The sequence below is a fragment of the Trachypithecus francoisi genome, unplaced genomic scaffold, assembly GCF_009764315.1.
Source record: "Trachypithecus francoisi isolate TF-2019V2 unplaced genomic scaffold, Tfra_2.0 Lachesis_group13, whole genome shotgun sequence".
NCBI classification, from domain to species: Eukaryota; Metazoa; Chordata; class Mammalia; order Primates; family Cercopithecidae; genus Trachypithecus; species Trachypithecus francoisi.
This window is the reverse complement of record NW_022681458.1, coordinates 72,325,845-72,349,253: the sequence shown is the minus strand read 5'-3', so window position 1 is coordinate 72,349,253 and position 23,409 is coordinate 72,325,845. Positions and strand designations below refer to the sequence as shown.

Here is a 23,409-nt window from a genome sequence, read left to right as displayed (position 1 = left end):
AGTTCAAGAGCAGTCTGGGCAACGTGGCAAAAACCCTGTCTCTACCAAAAAATACACAAATTAACTAGGCATGGTGGTGTGTGTCTGTAGTCCCAGCTACTCAGGAGGCCGAGCAGGGAGGATGACTTGAGCCCTGGAGACGGAGGTTGCAGCTAGCTGTGATCGTGCCACCATACTCCAGCCTGGGCCACAGAGTAAGACCCTGTCTATAAAAAAAAAAGAGTCTGCACTTATCCAGTCTGCTTAATGCCTCAAAGGAAATAGAGAGAGATTCTGACTTAGCTAGTTGGTGTGGAATATGTTACTAAGATGATTATTGTAATGGAGGGCAAACTTTTTAAAACTTTATTTTTAATTGTGGCAAAATACACATAAAACATAAAATTCACTATCTTAATCATTTTTAAGTATATAGTTCAGTCGTGTTACATGTATTTGTATTGTTGTGCAGCCAATCTCCATAACTTTTTTGTCTTGTAAAACTGAAACTATACTCATTAAATATCTACTCCCCATTTCCTCTTCCCCCAGCTTCTGGCAACCACCATTCTACTTTGTATCTCTATGAATTTGGCTGCTCTAAGAACCTCATATAAGTGGAATCATATAGTTACTGTCTTTTTGTGACTGGCTTATTTTACTTAGCATAATGTCCCCAAGGTTTATTCATGTTACAGAACATTGTTATAATTTCCTTTCTTTTTATGGAGGGCAAACTTTTATTTATTAGAACACATTTTTATAGCCTTTACATATTGAGGAGGATGTTATTATCTTACTGGTTTTGGAAAAAATAATTATTTCAGGGATGGTGACATATTTAGACTCCTTATAACCTCTATAATGATATCACATTAGCATAATTATCTGAATGTCCGGGATAAAAATTTTTAACAAGAGAATATTTACTAAGAACTTAAAAAGCATTAAAAGCAAACAATACCTTTTTAGTTTTTAACTCATTTGTTTAAGAAGGACAGCTGTGGTATATTTTTGCCCTGTAGTGATTCTGTGATCCGTGGGATTCACAGATTTAAAATACAGTTTTTGTAATATTTAAAGGAATGCATAACGTCATTCACATATTTTTTATGAAGTTTTGTATGGAGGCTGGTGTGTTTGGTACTGATTGGAAGCATCTTATCCAACCGATGAAGGAATCTTAACGATGCCCTGCATTTATACCTCTGTTTAGGGATGTGGTCAGAGTCTTCTTACTGTTTTGAATATGACACTGGAGTCCAGATTAGCTCCCTGGTTCACTACTTTTGAATTTTAGGAAGTTACTTAAGTTTTCTAAGTTTGAATTTTGCTACTTGTAGAATGAGAATGTTAGTAGTTCCTACTCCATAGCATTCTTCTAAGGATTAAATGTGATAATGTGAATAAAGTGCTTAGCATGGTGACTGGCACATAGTAAGTGTTCAATGAATGGTATATGTGACTGTTACTCTTATTACTGTCATGATGTTTGGTATACATGCGTTTGAAGAATCCCAAATGGTCTCTGTAGCTGGAAATCCATTCCATCCCTTGTTTTAATAATGATTATTTGCTTTGGCTAAATTGAATTTAGGAAATATTAATCTGTGCTGAATGCTTCAGAGGATTCAAAGTTGAGTAGAATACAATTTCTGCCTTCAAGAAACTTAACGCTTAAGTGTTTAAAATGGGATAATTTTATCTGTAGTGATTTTAGAATCTGCATCTTCTAAAATGTTAAGTTTTGAATTTAAAGTATAGGAATAAATCCAGGTGAGAGTATGGTTTAAACATTTTACAACCATCTTAAAATTTCTGTGAAATAGTCTTTGACTTACGGATTTTGTTTGTTTATTCCAGCCAGCACCTAACCAAGTCACTTTTCATCTGCCACTACATCGTTACTATGCTATGTTTTTGAGTAAGGTAAGACTGTCATTAAAGAGTTCTGTTCTTTTTTTTTTAATTTTCAGAAATAAGAATTGAATTAGTAACTTTTTTATTGTAATTTTAGGCTGTGAAATGTCAAGAACTAGATTTGGATTCTGTTTTACCAGATCAGGAAATGTTAATGAAACTAATGATTCACCCACTCCAAATTCAAGTATGTATTCAGGCATTTAAAAACTTTTGAAGTGGATTCCTTGTTTAAGCGATTCTTCCTTTATTTGTTTGCCTTTCATTGTTGTTATAGCTGAGATGTTTGAAAACTTTTTAAAAAAAAATGTTACTGTATTTTTGCCAGATTATGTTTAGGTATTTTTCATTTTATGAGATTTACTTTGTAGTTTTACTTTTTCCAGGAATTCTTTTCATGATATTTACTTATGGGGTGGTATTTAACATACTATATAGCACTGTTTTGGGAGTCAAGAGATCCGAAAGATTCTAGCCTTGGTGCTACCACTGTTTTATTTTCCACAAAGTTTAGGGTAATTCACCTCCTTGATTCTTAATTTCCCTATCTGTATAATGTGAGGAGAAAGAAGAGAGAAGAATTAGCTTATATAAGCACTGTAATTTCTTTTAATACCAACACTATAATTTGGCAGGCCAGCTTTTTGTATACATTAGAGGGACTTGCACTTCAATTTGTTTTTCCTGGCAATTTTAGATTTGTTAATTATAATATTATTGAACCTGAACTCTGGGTGTTAGGAAACAGATACAATTATGACTGCTTGAAGCCGGGAGTGGTGGCTCACGCGTGTAATCCCAGCACTTTGGGAGGCCAAGGCGGGCAGATGACGAGGTCAAGAGATTGAGGCCATCCTGGCCAACATAGTGAAATCTTGTCTCTACTGAATATACAAAAATTAGCTGGGCGTGGTGGCATGTGCCTGTAGTCCCAGCTACTCGGGAGGCTGAGGCAGGAGAATTGCTTGAACCTGGGAGACAGAGGTTGCAGTGAGCCAAGATCACGCCACTACACTCCATCTGGTGACAGAGTGAGACTCTGTCTCAAAAAAAAAAAAAAAAAAAAAAAATTATGACTGCTTAGTTTTAGTTGACACTGGACATAAATACGTGAAGAATTGAATACTGATATAGTGAGAACATTTATTCTAACCTCCAATATTTGGAAAATTAGTAGTATAGGTTTAAGATTGAGTTAGGGTGAATTAAAGATGTAGAATGTATTCATTGACTTTGAACAATTGGTTTTATTTTATGCTTATTCCAGTGTCTTTCTTTAAACATGTATATCAGGATTGTTGTTGTTACTTAGAGTTTTCTTAAGGGAGAAATAGAGTGAAACATAAGCATTGATTTCTTATGAAAGATGTCAGTGAAAGTCATTATAAATGTATCCAGAGGCCAACATGGAAAACCAACTCATGTTTAAACTCTAAAAAAGTGGCTATGTGAAAACATAATTATTGTTAAAAAGAAATGTAGAAGTGTATATTTCAACTGATTATCTTTAACATTGGACAGAATATCGGGCTCATACTATGATTATATCATTAAATATTTTGAAATGGTTATTTATAATATTTTGTAAAGATTGAGTTTAGATAATTTATTCTTTGTCCAATTTACTTTTATTAGGCAAGTCTTGCTGAAATCCACAGCAATATGTGGGTAAGAAATGGTCTACAAATCAAAGGACAAGCCATGACCTATGTCCAGTCTCATTTCTGTAATTCCATGATTGATCCTGACATTTACCTGTTACAGGTAAGCCAACTAGATAATGCAGATATACTTTAGAAGTGTCTCATTTGTACCCAAGGGATTTTAATTTATAGAGGTGACTGAGTGATGACATGGAGAGGCCAATGCCACTGAAAGAATAATTTATTACTTACATTTTCCAGGAGAAGAGGCATACCACCCAACACAAGACTACAAGGAAAGCACCAGGTTTTGGTCAAGAGGCAGAAAGGAGTGAGGGGACAGCCTAGGCAAGAGCCTTTATTGGGGTTTCTACAGGAAAAGCAAGGCAAGGCAGGACTGGCTAGTTTGAATAATTCCAGCAGGCTTTGAGGCATAGGGGCTGAACCTGACTCTGTGGTACCTGGCCCTGGGTTGATTTAGAGCAGGGGAAATACTGGGTTGATGTATGAGAGAGTTAGATAAAGACAATGATTGGCTTGCATGATGGGCATGTTCCCAAGTAAGTTGTTTATTATGTTTAGGAATTAGCTGGCTCTGGGAGGGAGTATCTGTCTTCACGTCTGTAAGGCCCCTCAAGATGTCAAAATGTTATACAGAAAATAAAAATCATGGCCAGGCGTGGTGGCTCATGCCTGTAATCCCAGCACTTTGGGAGGCCAAGGCAGGCAGATCACTTGAGGCCAGGAGTTTGAGACCAGCCTTGCCAACAGGTTGAAACCCTGTCTCTACTAAAAATACAAAAATTAGGTGTGGTGGCACATGCCTGTAATCCCAGTTACTCAGGAGACTGAGGGCTGAGAATAGCTTGAGCCTGGGAGGCAGAGGTGGAGGTTGTAGTGAGCTGAGATTGCACCAGCTTGGGTGACAGAGTAAGACTCTCTCAAAAAACAAAACAAAACAAAAAACAAGAAGTATAGAAAAACATGATTAATAGAAGAAGGAAAACTGAATATTGAGGAATAAAGCATTTTGTTTTCTTATTAAAGGTTTGTGCTTCTAGACTTGACCCAGATTATTTTATTTCATCTGTCTTCGAAAGGTAGGCATAATTTTATTAAGACAGGTATTAGGAAGTGTCCAGTTAATTTTGTTTTAATTTATAAAAACATGTTTCAAATATTTCTTCTTGTAGATTTAAGGTAGTGGATTTGTTGACAATGGCATCACAACATCAAAATACAGTACTTGATGCAGAGCATGAGAGGTCGATGTTAGAAGGCGCTCTTACATTTCTTGTGATTCTTTTGAGTCTTCGTTTACATTTAGGTAAAACTCACTCATACTAATACTTAGGTATTAACTGTTTTCCTCCCTTTCTCCCCGTCCCTGTGGTAGTAACTGGCTTAGGGAAAAAAGGAAAGGATGTAGATAAATTTAAAGAATGTTTCAAACTCTTGTGTGTTGTACTATAGGTATACCTTTTAGAATATCCTTAAAATATCCTTTGCTTAAGGGAACTGCAAACAGCAGTTAAACTGCAGTTATGTTTGGAACATTGCTTCTTTACTCTTTAATTTGAAACATCCTGTATTTGGTAAAACAGCTTAATAAAAAATGTGGTAATTTTTTTCTTTATAATTTATGTATACTCGGATTTGTTAATTCTGTTTTTAATAATTTTAGGAATGTCTGATGATGAGATTCTCAGGGCGGAGATGGTAGCCCAGCTGTGTATGAATGACAGGACACACAGTTCATTGCTGGACCTCATATCCTTTTAAAATTTTAGTTTCTGTTAGTTGCAGGATCTAAAATAAGTAATTTTTATGATTAACGGTTTACCAATTTTTTGATTGTTTTTCAAAATTGAAAAATAACATAGAAAAAGAAGAATGCCAGTTGTTTGCTCAAGTATGTATTCAGTGCTGGTGACTGGTTTTTTTTTTTTTTAACCTCCTATTATTACCTCTTGGGGAACTCTTCTTAGACTTTAGGGTAGATTTCAGGACAGATTGATGGCTTTGGCCACCCCAGCATTTAACCTTCTAGGACAGCATTACTGAACGTTTTGTAAAAGGCAGCTAGGTTTATTTTGTCTGTGTAGCCAGGATGCAATTCGTGGTGAACAGTTAAAGGTACACCTTATGATTATTATTACCAGGATTTTAAACATTTTGAGGGTTTTTCTGTAGAATTTGGTCTTAAAGCATTTTTGAGTTTGTAGATTATTATTTACAAACAGGGAACCTGTGGTTCTTTGTATAGGACTGAACATACAATGAGTATCTGATTATCTTTTTAAGTTAATGTTAATAAAAGTTTACGCAAAGATTATCAAGTAATTTTGTGATAAAAATTCCAGCTAAATTTAGTATTTGTATATCTTATGACTATGTTTGGAAGAATTGGCTAAAATTTTTGTTTTGTGAAATAAGTCCTATTAGAATGCCTGTTTGACAACCTTGATTTTTGTAAGCAGCATCAATTTGATATTGTCTGATGATTTCCTTCAATCATTATAAACTGTGTGTCAGTTTATTATAGAGTAAAAACGATCTCTGTATTTTGAATTTTAAAGATTTGTGTAATGTGAGGAGAGAATCTTTTTGGTTAGCCTCTTTGCCTAAATTTGCTTAGCATTTTTTTCTTTGGGGGTGAAATTTTGTGTTTTTTGGAAAAACAATCTTTGCTATAAAAATCTTTGCTATTTTTTTCCAAGTTCTTTCTGTTTTTTAAGGAAAAGTTATTTACAAAATGATGAAAATCAAGACAGATTTTTAGAAGTTTTTCAATCATTTTCTGAAATTTTAAAATTTATTTCGGGGAAAATATACCTGAGAACTACTACAACGTACAATTTATTAGTAGGCTCCTAGATTAAACATATTTTCAAAAATCACAATTAAAAAGTTATTATTGAGCTGTTGTATTATATAGCCCTCTTGTGGCCAGTTCTGTATATTACAGCCAATTACTATTTGCCTACTTTAGCAAAATAAGAAACTAGAGTACCTTGGAAAGACTATAAATCTGGCTTTTTGTTGTTAATATTTTTTCTTGACATATATATCATATTCCAGAAAATCCGAATCCCAAAAGCGGCATTATTCCAGGCAGTTACAGCTTTGAATCAGTTTTATCAGCTGTAGCTGATTTTAAGGCTCCTGTTTTTGAACCTGGAGGTTCTATGCAACAAGGCATGTATACTCCCAAAGGTATGTTTATATACATAAATGAACTCTTTCAAATATCAGTTCTTGAATGGTGAATTCTTCTGTGTATTAAAAGAAAATGTTTACCTTTTGTTCATTCAAGCTTTGGTTTTCTTTTCTCCATTTTTTTTTTTTTTTTTGAGACAGAGTCCCGCTCTGTCGCCCAGGCTGGAGTGCAGTGGCGCGATCTCGGCTCACTGCAAGCTCCGCCTCCCGGGTTCACGCCATTCTCCTGCCTCAGCCTCCTGAGTAGCTGGGACTACAGGCGCCCGCCACCGCGCCCGGCTAATTTTTTGTATTTTTAGTAGAGACGGGGTTTCACCATGGTCTCGATCTCCTGACCTTGTGATCCGTCCGTCTCGGCCTCCCAAAGTGCTGGGATTACAGGCATGAGCCACCGCGCCCGGCCTCTTTTCTCCATTTTGTTATAAATGTATGTCTTTATTGGTAAACAGTGATACTGCTTTCAATTACTTAGAAATCTATAGCTTTATGTTACACTAAGACTTCTTAGATGACTCTAAACTATAAAGGAAATTTATATTTGAACTCTAATTCATTTTTGTAAGTGATCATAACCATAAGTGAACCAGAAACTATAAAACAAAATGTATATTTAAAAATATTTTGAATGTATTTACTCTCCAAATTTGATTTTGAAACAGCAAAACAATCCTCATGACCCGAATTTTAACTTGAAATAGTTCAAACTAAGGTCTGTATAGGCTGGGCGCAGTGGCTTATGCCTGTAATCCCAGCACTTTGGGAGGCCGAGGTGGGTGGATCACCTGAGGTCAGGAGTTCGACACCGTCCTGGCCAACATGATGAAACCTGTCTCTACTAAAAATACAAAAAAATTAGCCAGCCATGGTGGCAGGCGCCTATAATCCCATCTACTCAGGAGGCTGAAGCAGGAGAATCACTTGAATCCAGGAGATGGAGGTTATAGTGAGCCGCTATTGCGGCTCTAACCTGGTCAACAAGAGTGAAACTCCATCTCAAAAAAAAAAGTGCACATAGAATGCTGATAGCACTTACTTACATTTTAAACCTATGTTAAATGCACAGAACGTTTTCCTTAAGTGGATGATTGGTTTTCTAAGGTTTTTCCCCCCTAGATTTACAGTTGACATGCTTGACAGGAGCCAGAGGTAAGTGAGGTTTTGATTTACACAGTCTTTTTTGTTTGACTTTCAGATTTTCACTTCTCTAAGTTAAAATTTTGAAGGAAGTAATAGTTACGTGCTTCTTGACTCCCTCAACACATTGTCTAAATGAAAAACCAATGCTCATTTTGAAGTTGTAAATAATATGTACTGTGCAGTGTGTGTTTGGCAAAGCAGAACAGAAAAGCCTTATTTGGGATTTTTCAGGCAGTTCACAAGGAGCAAGAAAATCCAGAGTCTCTGGTTGGAAAGTATTCCATAAAAGAAAAGCATAGTATGTTTCTAGTGTAGAGGATATTTTGTGTGTAAAATTAGATGAATTTGGGAGTGGAGTGGTGCTGTGGTGTAGTGCAGGGCTTATAAAAGTGTGATGTGAGGATTACATCTCTGTCAGACTTACTTGCGCTCCTCATTAAGAATGCCGGTTCCTGTGTCTCATCTCCTGTCTGCTGTCATCAGAATCTCTGTGGGTGAAATCTGGGAATCTGCTTTTTAAAACAAGCTCTTTAGATGATTGTTCTGAACAATGCTGAGATGGAATACTGGGCATTCGGACATTAAAGTTAGCAAATTGAGTGTCATATTTAAATACCGTATGAATTATATTTGCTAGTTGTGTGGTTTAGGAAATCAGTTATTTTGTTTTTTGTTTTTTTTTTTCTGGAGACAGAACCTCACTTTTTCACTCAGGCTAGAGTGCAGTGAGCTGTGTTTGTCACTCAGGCTAGAGTGCAGTGGCGCCATCACAGCTCACTGCACCCTTAACCTACTGGGCTCAAGCGATCCTGCCACCTCAGCTTCCCCAGTAGCTGGGACCATAGGCACCCACCACCATGCTGGCTAATTTTCGTGTGTTTTGTAGAGACAGGGCCTTGCTGTGTTGCCCAGGCTGGTTTCGACTATTGGGCTTAAGCAGTCCTCCTGCCTCAGCCTCCTAAAGTGCTGGGATTACAGGTGTGAACCGCCGTGTCCAGCCAGTTTTTTATCTTTGGATTTGGCTTCTTATCTATAAAATAAGTTTTTAGACTTTTAAAAAGTGGTTGAAACAAGCCTCTGGTTTTGGGGACTAACCCTTAAGTGAATTTGTTATATTAATATGAAACCAACAAAAGCTGGCCCACTCCTGTTAAAGTGGGTGTGGGTAGTTGAACCTAGCTTCTCCTCTGTCCTGCTATCCACTTGCTCCTAAAGTGACCCCTGTTATACATCTGTGATCATTCAGCTCCATGGAACACTGTTTGAAGCCCACTGGACTAATTAATCACTACAGTTTTCTTCCATTGCTAAGATTGTGCAATTCTCATAAAAGCTTTGGCATGTTAACTGTGCAGAATAATAGACTTTAAAGAGAAGGACAATGCACGGCTGGGCACAGTGGCTCACACTTGTAATCCCAGCACTTTGGGAGGCTGACGCGGGTGGATCATGAGGTCAGGAGATCGAGACCATCCTGGATAACATGGTGAAACACATTCTCTACTAAAAATACAAAAAATTAGCCGGGTGTGGTGGCGGGCTCCTGTAGTCCCAGCTGCTCGGGAGGCTGAGGCAGGAGAATGGCATGAACCTGGGAGGCGGAGCTTGCAGTGAGCCGAGATCGCACCACTGTACTCCAACCTGGACGACAGAGTGAGAATCTGTCTCAAAAAAAAAAAAAAAAAAAAAGGACGATAAATGATTCTAGAAATACTAATAAAGGTGTTTGTGAAGGACTGTTTTCAGAATTTTAAGTCATACTTCTGATACTTTAAGATGAATAGCTTGTTACATGAAACTAGGGACAGTGGTTAACAATGGTTAACAGTGTCTTGTGCTAGAAAGTTGTAATTATAGTGGATGGGTAGGGAGAAGCTTACGCTTCTCACCATGTTTTCAAATGTTAAGAATTTTGCTAGAAAGAATGAAAGAAAAAAACTTAATCTAGTATGGAGATACTTTTAAGGCAGTGGTTTCTAAAATTACTATCTCAGTCCATCCTTTAGATTTTTGCCACATCTAAATATCCGCTCTATTGAAATATACTTAGTATTTCAGTATTTTTTAAAAATGAGTTAACTTAAAAAAAACCTTGCCTCATCCTAAGCATGATTATTAGTGAGGTGTCATGAATTTTATTTGCAACTTACAATTTTCTAATACACATTTAAAAATAATTACATAATTATTAAAATGAAAAGCTTTATATACTTAATACTTAAAATCATCTTGTGAACCATCAGTTGTACACATTCCACACACAGGATAGTGGTTCCTAAGCATGCCGAAGATAAGGAGACAAGTGATCCGTTTTAGCAAAGGAGTAGAAAATCTTTTATAAACAAAAAGACTTACAAAGTGGGTCTCTGTTGCCCAGACTGGTGTGCAGTGGTGTGATCTTGGCTCACTACAACCTTTGTCTCCTGGGTTCAAGTGTTTCTCCTGCCTCAGCCACCCAAGTAGCTGAGATTACAGGTGTGTGCCACCACATCTGGCTAATTTTTGTATTTTTAGTAGAGATGGGGTTTCACCATGATGGCCAGGCTTGTCTCAAACTACTGACCTCAAGTGATCTGCCCACCTCAGACACCCAAAGTGCTGGGATTACAGGCATGAGCCACTGTGTCCAGCCTCATTAATCTTTAAATCTAGTTTTCATGTTTTTGCTTTTAAGTACTTTTTTTTTTAATACTTTTTTTGGAAGGGAAATGAGGTCTGATTTTGTTGCCTGGACTGGCCTCCAACTCCTGGGTTCAGATGAGCCTCCTGCCTAAGCCTCCCAAGTAGTTGGGACTGCAGGTGTGAGGCATCATGCCCTACTTGCCTTTAAATACACTCAAAGGTCTTAACATGCTGTGTTTCTTTCTAATTGGCACCCTGCAAAAAACAACAACAATGAAGTAAGCTTTTCTGGTGAGGCATTGTTGTATTACAAAACTTTTGTTCTTTAGTGCTTGCTGAACTCAAGAGAACATTCCTGATGATGAAATTGTGATTTTTGACTTAGAAAAGTAATCATAACATCAAGCTTCTTAAGGCAAATACTGTAATCAGATTAAATTGTTCTGTCTTTCAAATGTAAAATATACTTAACAAATGTAAGAAGTCAATAAATATTGATTTTATTTCTGAGAAGTCAGTGTTTCTACTTTCTTTTGAATAATAGCTGAAGTCTGGGATCAAGAGTTTGACCCCGTCATGGTCATTCTTCGAACAGTTTACCGTAGAGATGTGCAGTCTGCAATGGACAGATATACTGCATTGTAAGTCCATCAAATTGATTAGCATCATAACAGCGTATTTTATATTTATATGGAAAAATTTCAATTATAACACAGATATGATATGCTCTCATTAAACTATACATCCATTCTTTAGAGATGAAAATAATAATTTAAGGTTTAAATAATAATCTGTCGGAGATTTATGTTAAGATCTTTATCCAAATTTGATGTTAATGTGATAGATTTAGAACATGATCACTAAATTAAAAAACAGAAACTTACTTAGTTGCTGTGTCATCAGTGGAATTAAAGGCTTGGTTTTGTGTTGTTCTACTTTTGAACCAGTAGAGGAGGCACAAGTTAAGAGAATAGAATTCTCTGACATCAGAGATGGTAATGGGTGTCTGTAATAGGTGAACATATTTCTGTATTCATGACAACTGGGAAAATAACCAAAGCAAAATGAATTTTACTTGTAAATATTTAACAAAATAGTTTATAGTATTGATGACTGCAGAAGACAAAAATTTTGAAAGATATCTTTTAAATGCAGAATTCGATTTTGTATGTTATTGTAAATTGTAGACTGTTGTAAATGTATTATTTCCACCTCTTTTAAAACTTTAATAGTTAATATTATATTGCTGAATATCACAGGATATCATCTTTTACTTGTGCTTTCCTACAGCTAAACATTTAAAAAACAAGTTTAAATGATGCACATGTCCTTGATTTTGAGAAAGTATTAATACTTACCCAGATAACTATCAAAGTGAAACTTCTCTTTTGCCAAGACTTTGCAGTAATAGAAATATCTATCACAGACAAATATCTGAAGAAAGTTTTTAATGTGGAATTTTAATTCAGTTCCTCCCCTCAAACAAAACCAAAACAATCTTTGAATCAACAACGACAACAACAACCCAGTTCAGCCATCAGCATCTCTCTCTCCCTTTCTCTAAACCCTTGGAGAAATTAGACTGAGGTTCTCTTTCTCTGGTTTCTGAACTCCCTCTTTTTCTGCTTTTCATGTGGTTTTGTAAAAATTTGCTTGTAGTCTTTTACTAAACTCTTAGCTCCTTGAGGGAAGATATTTTTATCTCTGTATCTCTTCTACATCTTTAATACTTATCTCAATGCTGGCGCTTAGTAGGTATTCATAATATATTTGTTGAATAAATAAATTTGAGTAATTCCTGTTGAAAAATTGAAAAATGAAGAAAATTGGGAAGAAGTATTTGCATGGAAAACCTAATTGAGACTTCCTAAACACCAGTCTTAAATGGCTCTGCCTTTTTTTCAGGGTAGAGGTGACGGTTAGTTGTTTTGAATGTATAAGAATTAAGTAAATTTTATTCTCTTTTACTTTGTAGTTACTAGAAATTTGGACTGAGATTGGGCTGAAACTTTCAAAGCTTTGAAGGAATCATTAAATAATGCAGTCAGTTTTAAAGGAGAAATTTTATTTAACAGTACACATTTATTGAATGCTTGTTATATGCCAGGTACTCTGTAAGGAAAACATAATTGTTTTATTTTTCACTTAGCAAACTTTTAGCTCTGAGCAGTTTATTTCTTTCATTTAGAACAGTGGTTCTTAAGTAGGGATAATATTTGGCATTGTCTGAAGACCAGTAGGGTTGCCACTGACATCTAGTAAAGGCCAGTTCTACCACCTCTACCAAGAATTCCCTAAATGTCGTTAGTGCCTAGGTTGAGAAACCTGGTTTAGACCCTATTGATACATAGGTATACTTTTTCTGTTTCCAGGTATCCTGTGTTTTGGGATCTGTTTTATATTGTTTAGATCTGTATCATATTTTGATTTATAACTATTTCACATAGTCAGATAAAACCATATTCCCGAAGCTGTTTTTATCAGTTTTTTCACTTTCTTATTTTGTTCTCTATTTTCCCTCATTCTCTTGTTTCCTCTGTTTGGCTTTTGAGTTCTTGTAAAATTTCTTTATAGCTTCTTAGAAATATTTCTGAACAGGCTGGGTGCAGTGACTCACATCTGTAATCCTAGCAGTTTTTAGAAGGCCAAGGCAGGTGGATCACTTGAGCCCAGGAGTTCAAGACCAACCTGGGGAAAATAGTGAAACCCCATCTTTTCAAAAAATACAAAAATTAGCTGGGCATGTTGGTGCATGCCTGTAGTCCCAGCTACTCGGGAGGCTGAGGCAGGAGGATTGCTTGAGCCTGGGAGGTCAAGGCTGCAGTAAGCCTTGATCATGCCAGTGGATTCTAGCCTGGAAACAGAATGATACCCTGTTTCACAGTAAAACAAAACGGAAACATTTCTGAACCACTATGATGTTTCTTAGCAGTTTGAAAATCTACGTTTTAAAAGAAATAATGTACTCAAAGCGGTAATAGCAGATTACAAACTTTTTAGCTTTAGACTAAAACCTTTTAACCATTATCTTTTAAAATACTCTTTGAAATTTTATGTGCAACCTATTTGTGTGATAACTTTTGTGTATGTAAAATAAATACCATATCCTTGCAGAAATGCATTGGTTACTGCTGGGCGCGGTGGCTCACGCCTGTAATCCCAGCATTTTGGGAGGTCAGGTGGGCAGATCGCTACGTCAGGAGATTGAGACCATCCTGGCTAACATGGTGAAACCCCATCTCTACTAAAAATACAAAAACAAAATTAGCCGGGTGTGGTGGTGGGTGCCTGTAGTCCCAGCTACTCAGGAGGCTGAGGCGGGAGAATAGCGTGAACCCGGGAGGTGGAGCTTGCAGTGAGCTGAGATCATGCCACTCTCCAGCCTGGGAGACAGAGTGAGACTCTACCTCAAAAAAAAGAAAAAAAGAAATGCATTGGTTACATAATTATGTAAAACTTAAAATTTTTGTGATTTATTTTGTATGTGAAACAATAATACCTGCTTCCTTTATGCAGTGTCTTTTATTTGTTGTATATTTGACTGTACAATTGACTGTTTCAGTTATTGTTTCAGCACAAGTGGGAAGATAACCCTAAACTCTAGGATTTGTTTGCTATTTTATTTATTTTATCTTATTTTATTTTAATTTATTTCATTTTATAGAGACAGAGTCTTACTCTGTCACCCAGGCTGGAGTGCAGTGGCACAATCCCGACTCACTGCAACCTCCGCCTCCTGAGCTCAAGTGATTCTTCTGCCTCAGCCTCCTGAGGAGCTGGGATTACAGGCACCCATCACCACGCCTAGCTAACTTTTGTATTTTTTTTTTTTTTTTTATCAATGTACAAAAATCATAGCATTTCTTTTTTTTTTTTTTTTTTATTTTTTATTTTTTTTTATTTTTATTTTTTTTTATTATACTTTAAGTTCTAGGGTACATGTGCATGACGTTTATATCATGTATAACTCCCCAATGCAATCCCTCCCTCCTCCCCCCTCCCCATGATAGGCCCCAGTGTGTGATGTTCCCCTTCCCGAGTCCAAGTGATCTCATTGTTCAGTTCCCACCTATGAGTGAGAACATGCGGTGTTTGGTTTTCTCTTCTTGTGATAGTTTGCTAAGAATGATGGTTTCCAGCTGCATCCATGTCCCTACAAAGGACGCAAACTCATCCTTTTTGATGGCTGCATAGTATTCCATGGTGTATATGTGCCACATTTTCTTAATCCAGTCTGTCACAGATGGACATTTGGGTTGATTCCAAGTCTTTGCTATTGTGAATAGTGCCGCAAGAAACATACGTGTGCATGTGTCTTTGTAGTAGAGTAATTTATAATCCTTTGGGTATATACCCAGTAGTGGGATGGCTGGGTCATATGGTACATCTAGTTCTAGATCCTTGAGGAATCGCCATACTGTTTTCCATAATGGTTGAACTAGTTTACAATCCCACCAACAGTGTAAAAGTGTTCCTATTTCTCCACATCCTCTCCAACACCTGTTGTTTCCTGACTTCTTAATGATTGCCATTCTAACTGGTGTGAGATGGTATCTCATTGTGGTTTTGATTTGCATTTCTCTGATGGCCAGTGATGATGAGCATTTTTTCATGTGTCTGTTGGCTGTATGGATGTCTTCTTTTGAGAAATGTCTGTTCATATCCTTTCCCCACTTTTTGATGGGGTTGTTTGTTTTTTTCTTGTATATTTGTTTGAGTTCTTGGTAGATTCTAGATATTAGCCCTTTGTCAGATGAGTAGGTTGCAAAAATTTTTTCCCATTCTGTAGGTTGCCTGTTCACTCTGATGGTAGTTTCTTTAGCTGTGCAAAAGCTCTTTAGTTTAATGAGATCCCATGTGTCAATTTTTGCTTTTGCTGCCGTTGCTTTTGGTGTTTTAGACATGAAGTCCTTGCCCATGCCTATGTCCTGAATGGTACTACCTAGATTTTCTTCTAGGGTTTTTATGGTATTAGGTCTAACATTTAAGTCTCTAATCCATCTTGAATTAATTTTCGTATAAGGGGTAAGGAAAGGATCCAGTTTCAGCTTTCTACTTATGGCTAGCCAATTTTCCCAGCACCATTTATTAAATAGGGAATCCTTTCCCCATTTCTTGTTTCTCTCAGGTTTGTCAAAGATCAGATGGCTGTAGATGTGTGGTATTATTTCTGAGGACTCTGTTCTGTTCCATTGGTCTATATCTCTGTTGTGGTACCAGTACCATGCTGTTTTGGTTACTGTAGCCTTGTAGTATAGTTTGAGGTCAGGTAGCGTGACGCCTCCAGCTTTGTCCTTTTGACTTAGGATTGTCTTGGCAATGCGGGCTCTTTTTTGGTTCCATATGAACTTTAAAGCCGTTTTTTCCAATTCTGTGAAGAAAGTCATTGGTAGCTTGATGGGGATGGCATTGAATCTATAAATCACCTTGGGCAGTATGGCCATTTTCACGATATTGATTCTTCCTATCCATGAGCATGGTATGTTCTTCCATTTGTTTGTGTCCTCTTTGATTTCACTGAGCAGTGGTTTGTAGTTCTCCTTGAAGAGGTCCTTGACATCCCTTGTAAGCTGGATTCCTAGGTATTTGATTCTCTTTGAAGCAATTGTGAATGGAAGTTGATTCCTGATTTGGCTCTCTGCTTGTCTGTTACTGGTATATAAGAATGCTTGTGATTTTTGCACATTAATTTTGTATCCTGAGACTTTGCTGAAGTTGCTTATCAGCTTAAGGAGATTTTGGGCTGAGACAATGGGGTTTTCTAAATATACAATCATGTCATCTGCAAACAGGGACAATTTGACTTCTTCTTTTCCTAACTGGATACCCTTGATTTCTTTCTCTTGCCTGATTGCCCTAGCCAGAACTTCCAACACTATGTTGAATAGGAGTGGTGAGAGAGGGCATCCCTGTCTTGTGCCAGTTTTCAAAGGGAATTTTTCCAGTTTTTGCCCATTCAGTATGATATTAGCTGTGGGTTTGTCATAAATAGCTCTTATTATTTTGAGGTACGTTCCATCAATACCAAATTTATTGAGCGTTTTTAGCATAAAGGGCTGTTGAATTTTGTCAAAAGCCTTTTCTGCATCTATTGAGATAATCATGTGGTTCTTGTCTTTGGTTCTGTTTATATGCTGGATTACGTTTATTGATTTGCGAATGTTGAACCAGCCTTGCATCCCAGGGATGAAGCCCACTTGATCATGGTGGATAAGCTTTTTGATGTGCTGCTGAATCCGGTTTGCCAGTATTTTATTGAGGATTTTTGCATCGATGTTCATCAGGGATATTGGTCTAAAATTCTCTCTTTTTGTTGTGTCTCTGCCAGGCTTTGGTATCAGGATGATGTTGGCCTCATAAAAAGAGTTAGGGAGGATTCCCTCTTTTTCTATTGATTGAAATAGTTTCAGAAGGAATGGTACCAGCTCCTCCTTGTACCTCTGGTAGAATTCAGCTGTGAATCCATCTGGTCCTGGACTTTTTTTCGTGGGTAGGCTATTAATTGTTGCCTCAATTTCAGAGCCTGCTATTGGTCTATTCAGGGATTCAACTTCTTCCTGGTTTAGTCTTGGGAGAGTGTAAGTGACCAGGAAATTATCCATTTCTTCTAGATTTTCTAGTTGATTTGCGTAGAGGCATTTATAGTATTCTCTGATGGTTGTTTGTATTTCTGTGGGGTCGGTGGTGATATCCCCTTTATCATTTTTTATTGCGTCTATTTGATTCCTCTCTCTTTTCTTCTTTATTAGTCTAGCTAGCGGTCTGTCAATTTTGTTGATCTTTTCAAAAAACCAACTCCTGGATTCATTGATTTTTTGGAGGGTTTTTTGTGTCTCTATCTCCTTCAGTTCTGCTCTGATCTTAGTTATTTCTTGCCTTCTGCTAGCTTTTGAATGTGTTTGCTCTTGCCTCTCTAGTTCTTTTAATTGTGATGTTAGAGTGTCAATTTTAGATCTCTCCTGCTTTCTCTTGTGGCATTTAGTGCTATAAATTTCCCTCTACACACTGCTTTAAATGTGTCCCAGAGATTCTGGTATGTTGTATCTTTGTTCTCATTGGTTTCAAAGAACATCTTTATTTCTGCTTTCATTTCGTTATGTACCCAGTAGTCATTCAGGAGCAGGTTGTTCAGTTTCCATGTAGTTGAGCGGTTTGGATTGAGTTTCTTAATCCTGAGTTCTAGTTTGATTGCACTGTGGTCTGAGAGACAGTTTGTTATAATTTCTGTTCTTGTACATTTGCTGAGGAGTGCTTTACTTCCAATTATGTGGTCAATTTTGGAATAAGTGCGATGTGGTGCTGAGAAGAATGTATATTCTGTTGATTTGGGGTGGAGAGTTCTATAGATGTCTATTAGGTCCGCTTGGTGCAGAGATGAGTTCAATTCCTGGATATCCTTGTTAATTTTCTGTCTCGTTGATCTGTCTAATGTTGACAGTGGAGTGTTGAAGTCTCCCATTATTATTGTATGGGAGTCTAAGTCTCTTTGTAGGTCTCTAAGGACTTGCTTTATGAATCTGGGTGCTCCTGTATTGGGTGCATATATATTTAGGAGAGTTAGCTCTTCCTGTTGAATTGATCCCTTTACCATGATGTAATGGCCTTCTTTGTCTCTTTTGATCTTTGATGGTTTAAAGTCTGTTTTATCAGAGACTAGGATTGCAACCCCTGCTTTTTTTTGTTCTCCATTTGCTTGGTAGATCTTCCTCCATCCCTTTATTTTGAGCCTATGTATGTCTCTGCATGTGAGATGGGTCTCCTGAATACAGCAGACTGATGGGTCTTGACTCTTGATCCAGTTTGCCAGTCTGTGTCTTTTAATTGGAGCATTTAGTCCATTGACATTTAAGGTTAATATTGTTATGTGTGAACTTGATCCTGTCATTATGATATTAACTGGTTATTTTGCTCGTTAGTTGATGCAGTTTCTTCCTAGCCTCGATGGTCTTTACATTTTGGCATGTTTTTGCAATGGCTGGTACCGCTTGTTCCTTTCCATGTTTAGGGCTTCCTTCAGGGTCTCTTGTAAGGCAGGCCTGGTGGTGACAAAATCTCTAAGCATTTGCTTATCTGTAAAGGATTTTATTTCTCCTTCACTGATGAAGCTTAGTTTGGCTGGATATGAAATTCTGGGTTTAAAATTCTTTTCTTTAAGAACGTTGAATATTGGCCCCCACTCTCTTCTGGCTTGTAGAGTTTCTGCCGAGAGGTCTGCTGTTATTCTGATGGGCTTCCCTTTGTGGGTAACCCGACCTTTCTCTCTGGCTGCCCTTAAGATTTTTTCCTTCATTTCAACTTTGGTGAATCTGGCAATTATGTGTCTTGGAGTTGCTCTTCTGGAGGAGTATCTTTGTGGCGTTCTCTGTATTTCCTGAATTTGAATGTTGGCCTGCCCTACTAGGTTGGGGAAGTTCTCCTGGATGATATCCTGAAGAGTGTTTTCCAACTTGGTTCCATTTTCCCCCTCACTTTCAGGCACCCCAATCAGACGTAGATTTGGTCTTTTTACATAATCCCATACTTCTTGCAGGCTTTGTTCATTTCTTTTTCTTCTTTTTTCTTTTGGTTTCTCTTCTCGCTTCATTTCATTCATTTGATCCTCAATCGCTGATACTCTTTCTTCCAGTTGATCGAGTCGGTTACTGAAGCTTGTGCATTTGTCACGTATTTCTCGTGTCATGGTTTTCATCTCTGTCATTTCGTTTATGATCTTCTCTGCATTAATTAATCTAGCTGTCAATTCTTCCACTTTTTTTTCAAGATTTTTAGTTTCTTTGCGCTGGGTACGTAATTCCTCCTTTAGCTCTGAGAGGTTTGATGGACTGAAGCCTTCTTCTCTCATCTCGTCAAAGTCATTCTCTGACCAGCTTTGATCCGTTGCTGGCGATGGGCTGCGCTCCTTTGCAGGGGGAGATGCGCTCTTATTTTTTGAATTTCCAGCTTTTCTGCCCTGCTTCTTCCCCATCTTTGTGGTTTTATCTGTCTCTGGACTTTGATGATGGTGACGTACGGATGGGGTTTTGGTATAGGTGTCCTTCCTGTTTGATAGTTTTCCGTCTGACAGTCAGAAGGACTGTCTGTTGGTCTGTTGGAGATTGCTTGAGGTCCACTCCAGACCCTGTTTGCCTGGGTATCAGCAGCAGAGGTTGCCGAAGATAGAATATGGCTGAACAGCGAGTGTACCTGTCTGATTCTTTCTTTGGAAGTTTCCTCTCAGGGGTGACGCCACCCTGTGAGGTGTGGGGTGTCAGACTGCCCCTAGTGGGGGATGTCTCCCAGCTAGGCTACTCAGGGGTCAGGGACCCACCTGAGCAGGCAGTCTGTCCGTTCTCGGATCTCAACCTCCGCGTTAGGAGATCCACGGCTCTCCCCAAAGCTGTCAGACAGAGTCGTTCAACTTTTGTATTTTTAATAGAGATGGGGTTTCACCATGTTTTCCAGGCTGGTCTTGAACTCCTGACTTCAGATAATCCGCTGGCCTCGGCCTCCCAAAGTGTTGGGATTACAGGCATGAGCCACTGTGCCTGGCCGATTTGTTTGCTATTAATTATTTTCATCTGCTTTTTAGTTTTAAGGGACAAAATGTGGCTTAACTGATTATACTGGGAGGGATCTTTTTTTATTTGCAAGAAGACCTTTTGGAGGTCATCTTGCAAATTGAAATGAAAATGGCCAGATAAATTTAAACTTTTGTTCTCACAATTTAGCTCTGTGCCAGGCACTTTAAAGGCAACCAGTAAATATTTGTTAAATGAATGAAAAGTAGATTTCTTTCAGTTTTTGTGCTGAGAGTTTAAGTGAAAGTAAGCCATTTACTCTATGTGATTCTTAGATGCTTAGAATTTTAGGCTGTTATTGCTGGAAAAGGCCTTTAAAATCTAGTCCAGCTTCTATAAAAGTATCTCGTGGGCCTTCACTGGAAGACAGGGTTGGGCAACAGCAAGAAGAGGCTTAAGAGAGTGGAAGTGGCTCATCCTGCTTCTCTTTCTCCCTTCCAAATATCCCCAAGTGGGCATTCAGCTCTTAAAAAGAAAACAAAAACAAGACAACAACAACAAAACCAACAGTTGGAAAACCATCCATTCATTTCAGTGTTATATTTTATATATGAAGACATTGTGGCTCAGAGAAGCTCAGTGAAAATATGTCTGTTTTTTGTTTGTTTTTGAGACAGGGTCTCACTTTGTCACCCAGGCTGGAGTGCAGTGGCGTGATGATAGCCCACTGCAGCCTCCAACTTCTGGACTCAAGTGATCTTCCCATCTTACCCTCCTGAGTAGCTAGGACTACAGGTGCACACCACCATGCCTGGCTAATTGTTTAAAAGTTTTTTGTAGAGGTGGGTTCTTGCTATATTGCCCAGGCTAGTCTTGAACTCTTAGTCTCAAGTGATCTTCCTGTTTCAGCCTCCCATAGTGCTAGGATTATAGATGTGAACCACTGTTCCTGGTGAAATATGTCTGACAGTGGCAGTGTTGTTAGAACTATGAGCTAGGCCATTTCCAAAGATGGAAATGATTTCATAAAGCATCTGTTTTAAATTCAACTGGAAAGTACATTTTTTAAAATATGTAATTTCTTGTATTTCTGTTGCCTCCTGTCTCCCATTTTCAAGGTTAATGACTGCTGCCCCATGTTTGAAAGTATAATGTATGAGTTTTATGTATGTCATTTTTGTCTCAAACTAGTCAATAATTACGTGTTGGTGTGAGTCACTTAAGTAATTTTTTTCTGTCATGTAGCATTTCATTTACATTATTCTATTAATGCTTTTGAAAAGAGCAGTCAAAATGATGTATTACTCAGGCCTTCAACAAATGTATAACCTTTATTTTGCAACAATTTATTAATCTAGATGCCACACATTTAGTGGTTACTGCTTAAAGCAAACAAAGAAACAAAGTAAAATTAAAAATTGCTTTTTTAATGCTAAATGAAATAGAATAGTTGAAGTATTTCATCATGGCTATTGCGATCATTTTGAAAATTACATTTATATGTTGTCACTGTAGTATTATATACAAACCAATTTTTAAATTTATTTTTTATTTATTTTTATTTATTTGAGAGAGTTTCACTTTTGTTGCCCAGGCTGGAGTGCAATGGCACGATCTCGGCTCACTGCAACCTCTGCCTCCCGGATTCAAGTGATTCTTCCGCCTCAGCCTCTCAAGTAGCTGGGATTACAGGCATGCATCTACCATGCCCGGCTAATTTTGTATTTTTAGTAGAGACGGGGTTTCTCCGTGTTGGTCAGGCTGGTCTCAAACTCCTGACCTCAGGTCATCCGCCTGCCTCGGGCTCCCAAAGTGCTGGGATTACTGGCATGAGCCACCGCGCCTGGCCCAGAAACCAATTTTTTTAATTGCAAAGTTAATTTTACAGCGTCTTCATAATCATAGGTACAGCTTATTTCTCTGATATATTAATGATAGTTTTCTTATTTTTAAGACTTTTTCTTCATTCTATGTAGTATCTGTTTCCTCTAAGGTACATTTTCTATTGTTCAGTCTCTAGCTTTTGAGTTAGAGGCATTCCCCAGATGTCTGACAATGTTGACTGCTTGTTATTAAGGGCTCTTGAGTGCATTGTTGGAACTTGTAGATTCTGAATTTTAATATAGGGTGATTTGGGTAGGCAGGTTTGTTGAGAAACACTTGTGTTAGATCTTTCTTTTTGGCCTGGTCAGATTCCTCAGGGAAGTATCCTGAGATACTGCCCAGAGGTAATGGTATGGCTGCTATTCTGTGAACCGACTGGGAGACAAGGCCTAGGGACTCTGAGTCAAATATGCATATGACGACTTTAATCTTTCTTCCTTGTACCCTCAATTGTACTTGCTATTTTATACTCCCCAGAGATGAGTTCTGTAGCCAAAATTCTGTTTCAGTGGTGGAAAGGCAGTTTTCATCCAATCCTCCTTATTTTAACCCCCTGCCTTCCCGCCTCCAGTTATAAAGGTACCAGGTGCTGCCAATTTTGTTGCTTATTTTTTAATTGCACTTTTTATTATTGAGTTTTAAGACCTCTTTATATTTTCTGAATACTAGACTTATCAGGTATATGATTTGCAAATATTTTCATTTCTTTCTCTTTTTTATTTTTTTTTTTAAGACAATGTCATTCTGTTGCTCAGACGGGTGGCACGATCACAGTTCTCTGCAGCTTTGGGCCTCCCCAGACTCAGGTGGTCCTGAGTGGCCTCCCAAGTAGCTGGGACTACAGGCATGTGCCACCACACATGACTAATTTTTGAATTTTTTATAGAGATGGGGTCTCTACATGTGTTGCCCAGGCTGGTTTGATCTCTGCGGCTTAAGTGATCTGCCTGCTCAGCCTCCCAAAGTGTTGGGATTACAGGCATGAGCTATCGTGCCTAGTCTGTGAATGTTTTCTGCCATTCTGTGGATTGTCTTTTTCACTTACTTGAAAGTGTCCTTTGAGTCACAAATGTTTTAAATTTTGATGAATTCCAGTTTTTTTCTTAATTTTCCTGTTTATTGCCTAAATTAATTTAATTTTCCTGTCTGTTGCCTAAATCACGGTCACAAATAGCTAAACCTATGTTTTTCTCAAAGAGTTTTATGCTTAAAAATATAAAACTACAGCTGAAGCTTTTACATCAAATTCTCTGATCGATTTTGAGTTAGTGTTTATGTATGCTGTGAGGTAGTGGTCCAGCTTCATTCTTATTCATGTGGTGTTTCTTTGAGTTTTAATGGACCTTGCCTGTTCAACAACCTGGGCCTCATACAATCTTTTCTTTTTTTGTGGATAACTTAAAACTACACATTCACTTTCTTTAAAGGTTGTAGGCTTGCTTAGGTTATTTCTTGAAAAAAATTGCTAAGTTATATTTTTCTAAAAAATCTTCATCTTAAGTTTATAC

General features: G+C 37.7%; 1 protein-coding gene across 8 annotated transcripts in view; it reads left to right on the top strand.

Annotated features, from left to right (window-relative positions):
• The window catches only part of UBR3 (ubiquitin protein ligase E3 component n-recognin 3), a 279,870-nt gene that overhangs the window by 102,409 nt on the left and 154,052 nt on the right, over window positions 1-23,409 (top strand). For all 8 annotated transcript variants that reach the window (XM_033231180.1, XM_033231173.1, XM_033231172.1 and 5 more), the window contains exons 12-19: window positions 1,843-1,908; window positions 1,997-2,086; window positions 3,535-3,663; window positions 4,590-4,642; window positions 4,736-4,869; window positions 5,227-5,312; window positions 6,617-6,758; window positions 11,065-11,161. In XM_033231180.1, coding sequence (XP_033087071.1) covers window positions 1,843-1,908; window positions 1,997-2,086; window positions 3,535-3,663; window positions 4,590-4,642; window positions 4,736-4,869; window positions 5,227-5,312; window positions 6,617-6,758; window positions 11,065-11,161 — 797 coding nt within the window. The remainder of the gene's footprint in view (window positions 1-1,842; window positions 1,909-1,996; window positions 2,087-3,534; window positions 3,664-4,589; window positions 4,643-4,735; window positions 4,870-5,226; window positions 5,313-6,616; window positions 6,759-11,064; window positions 11,162-23,409) is intronic.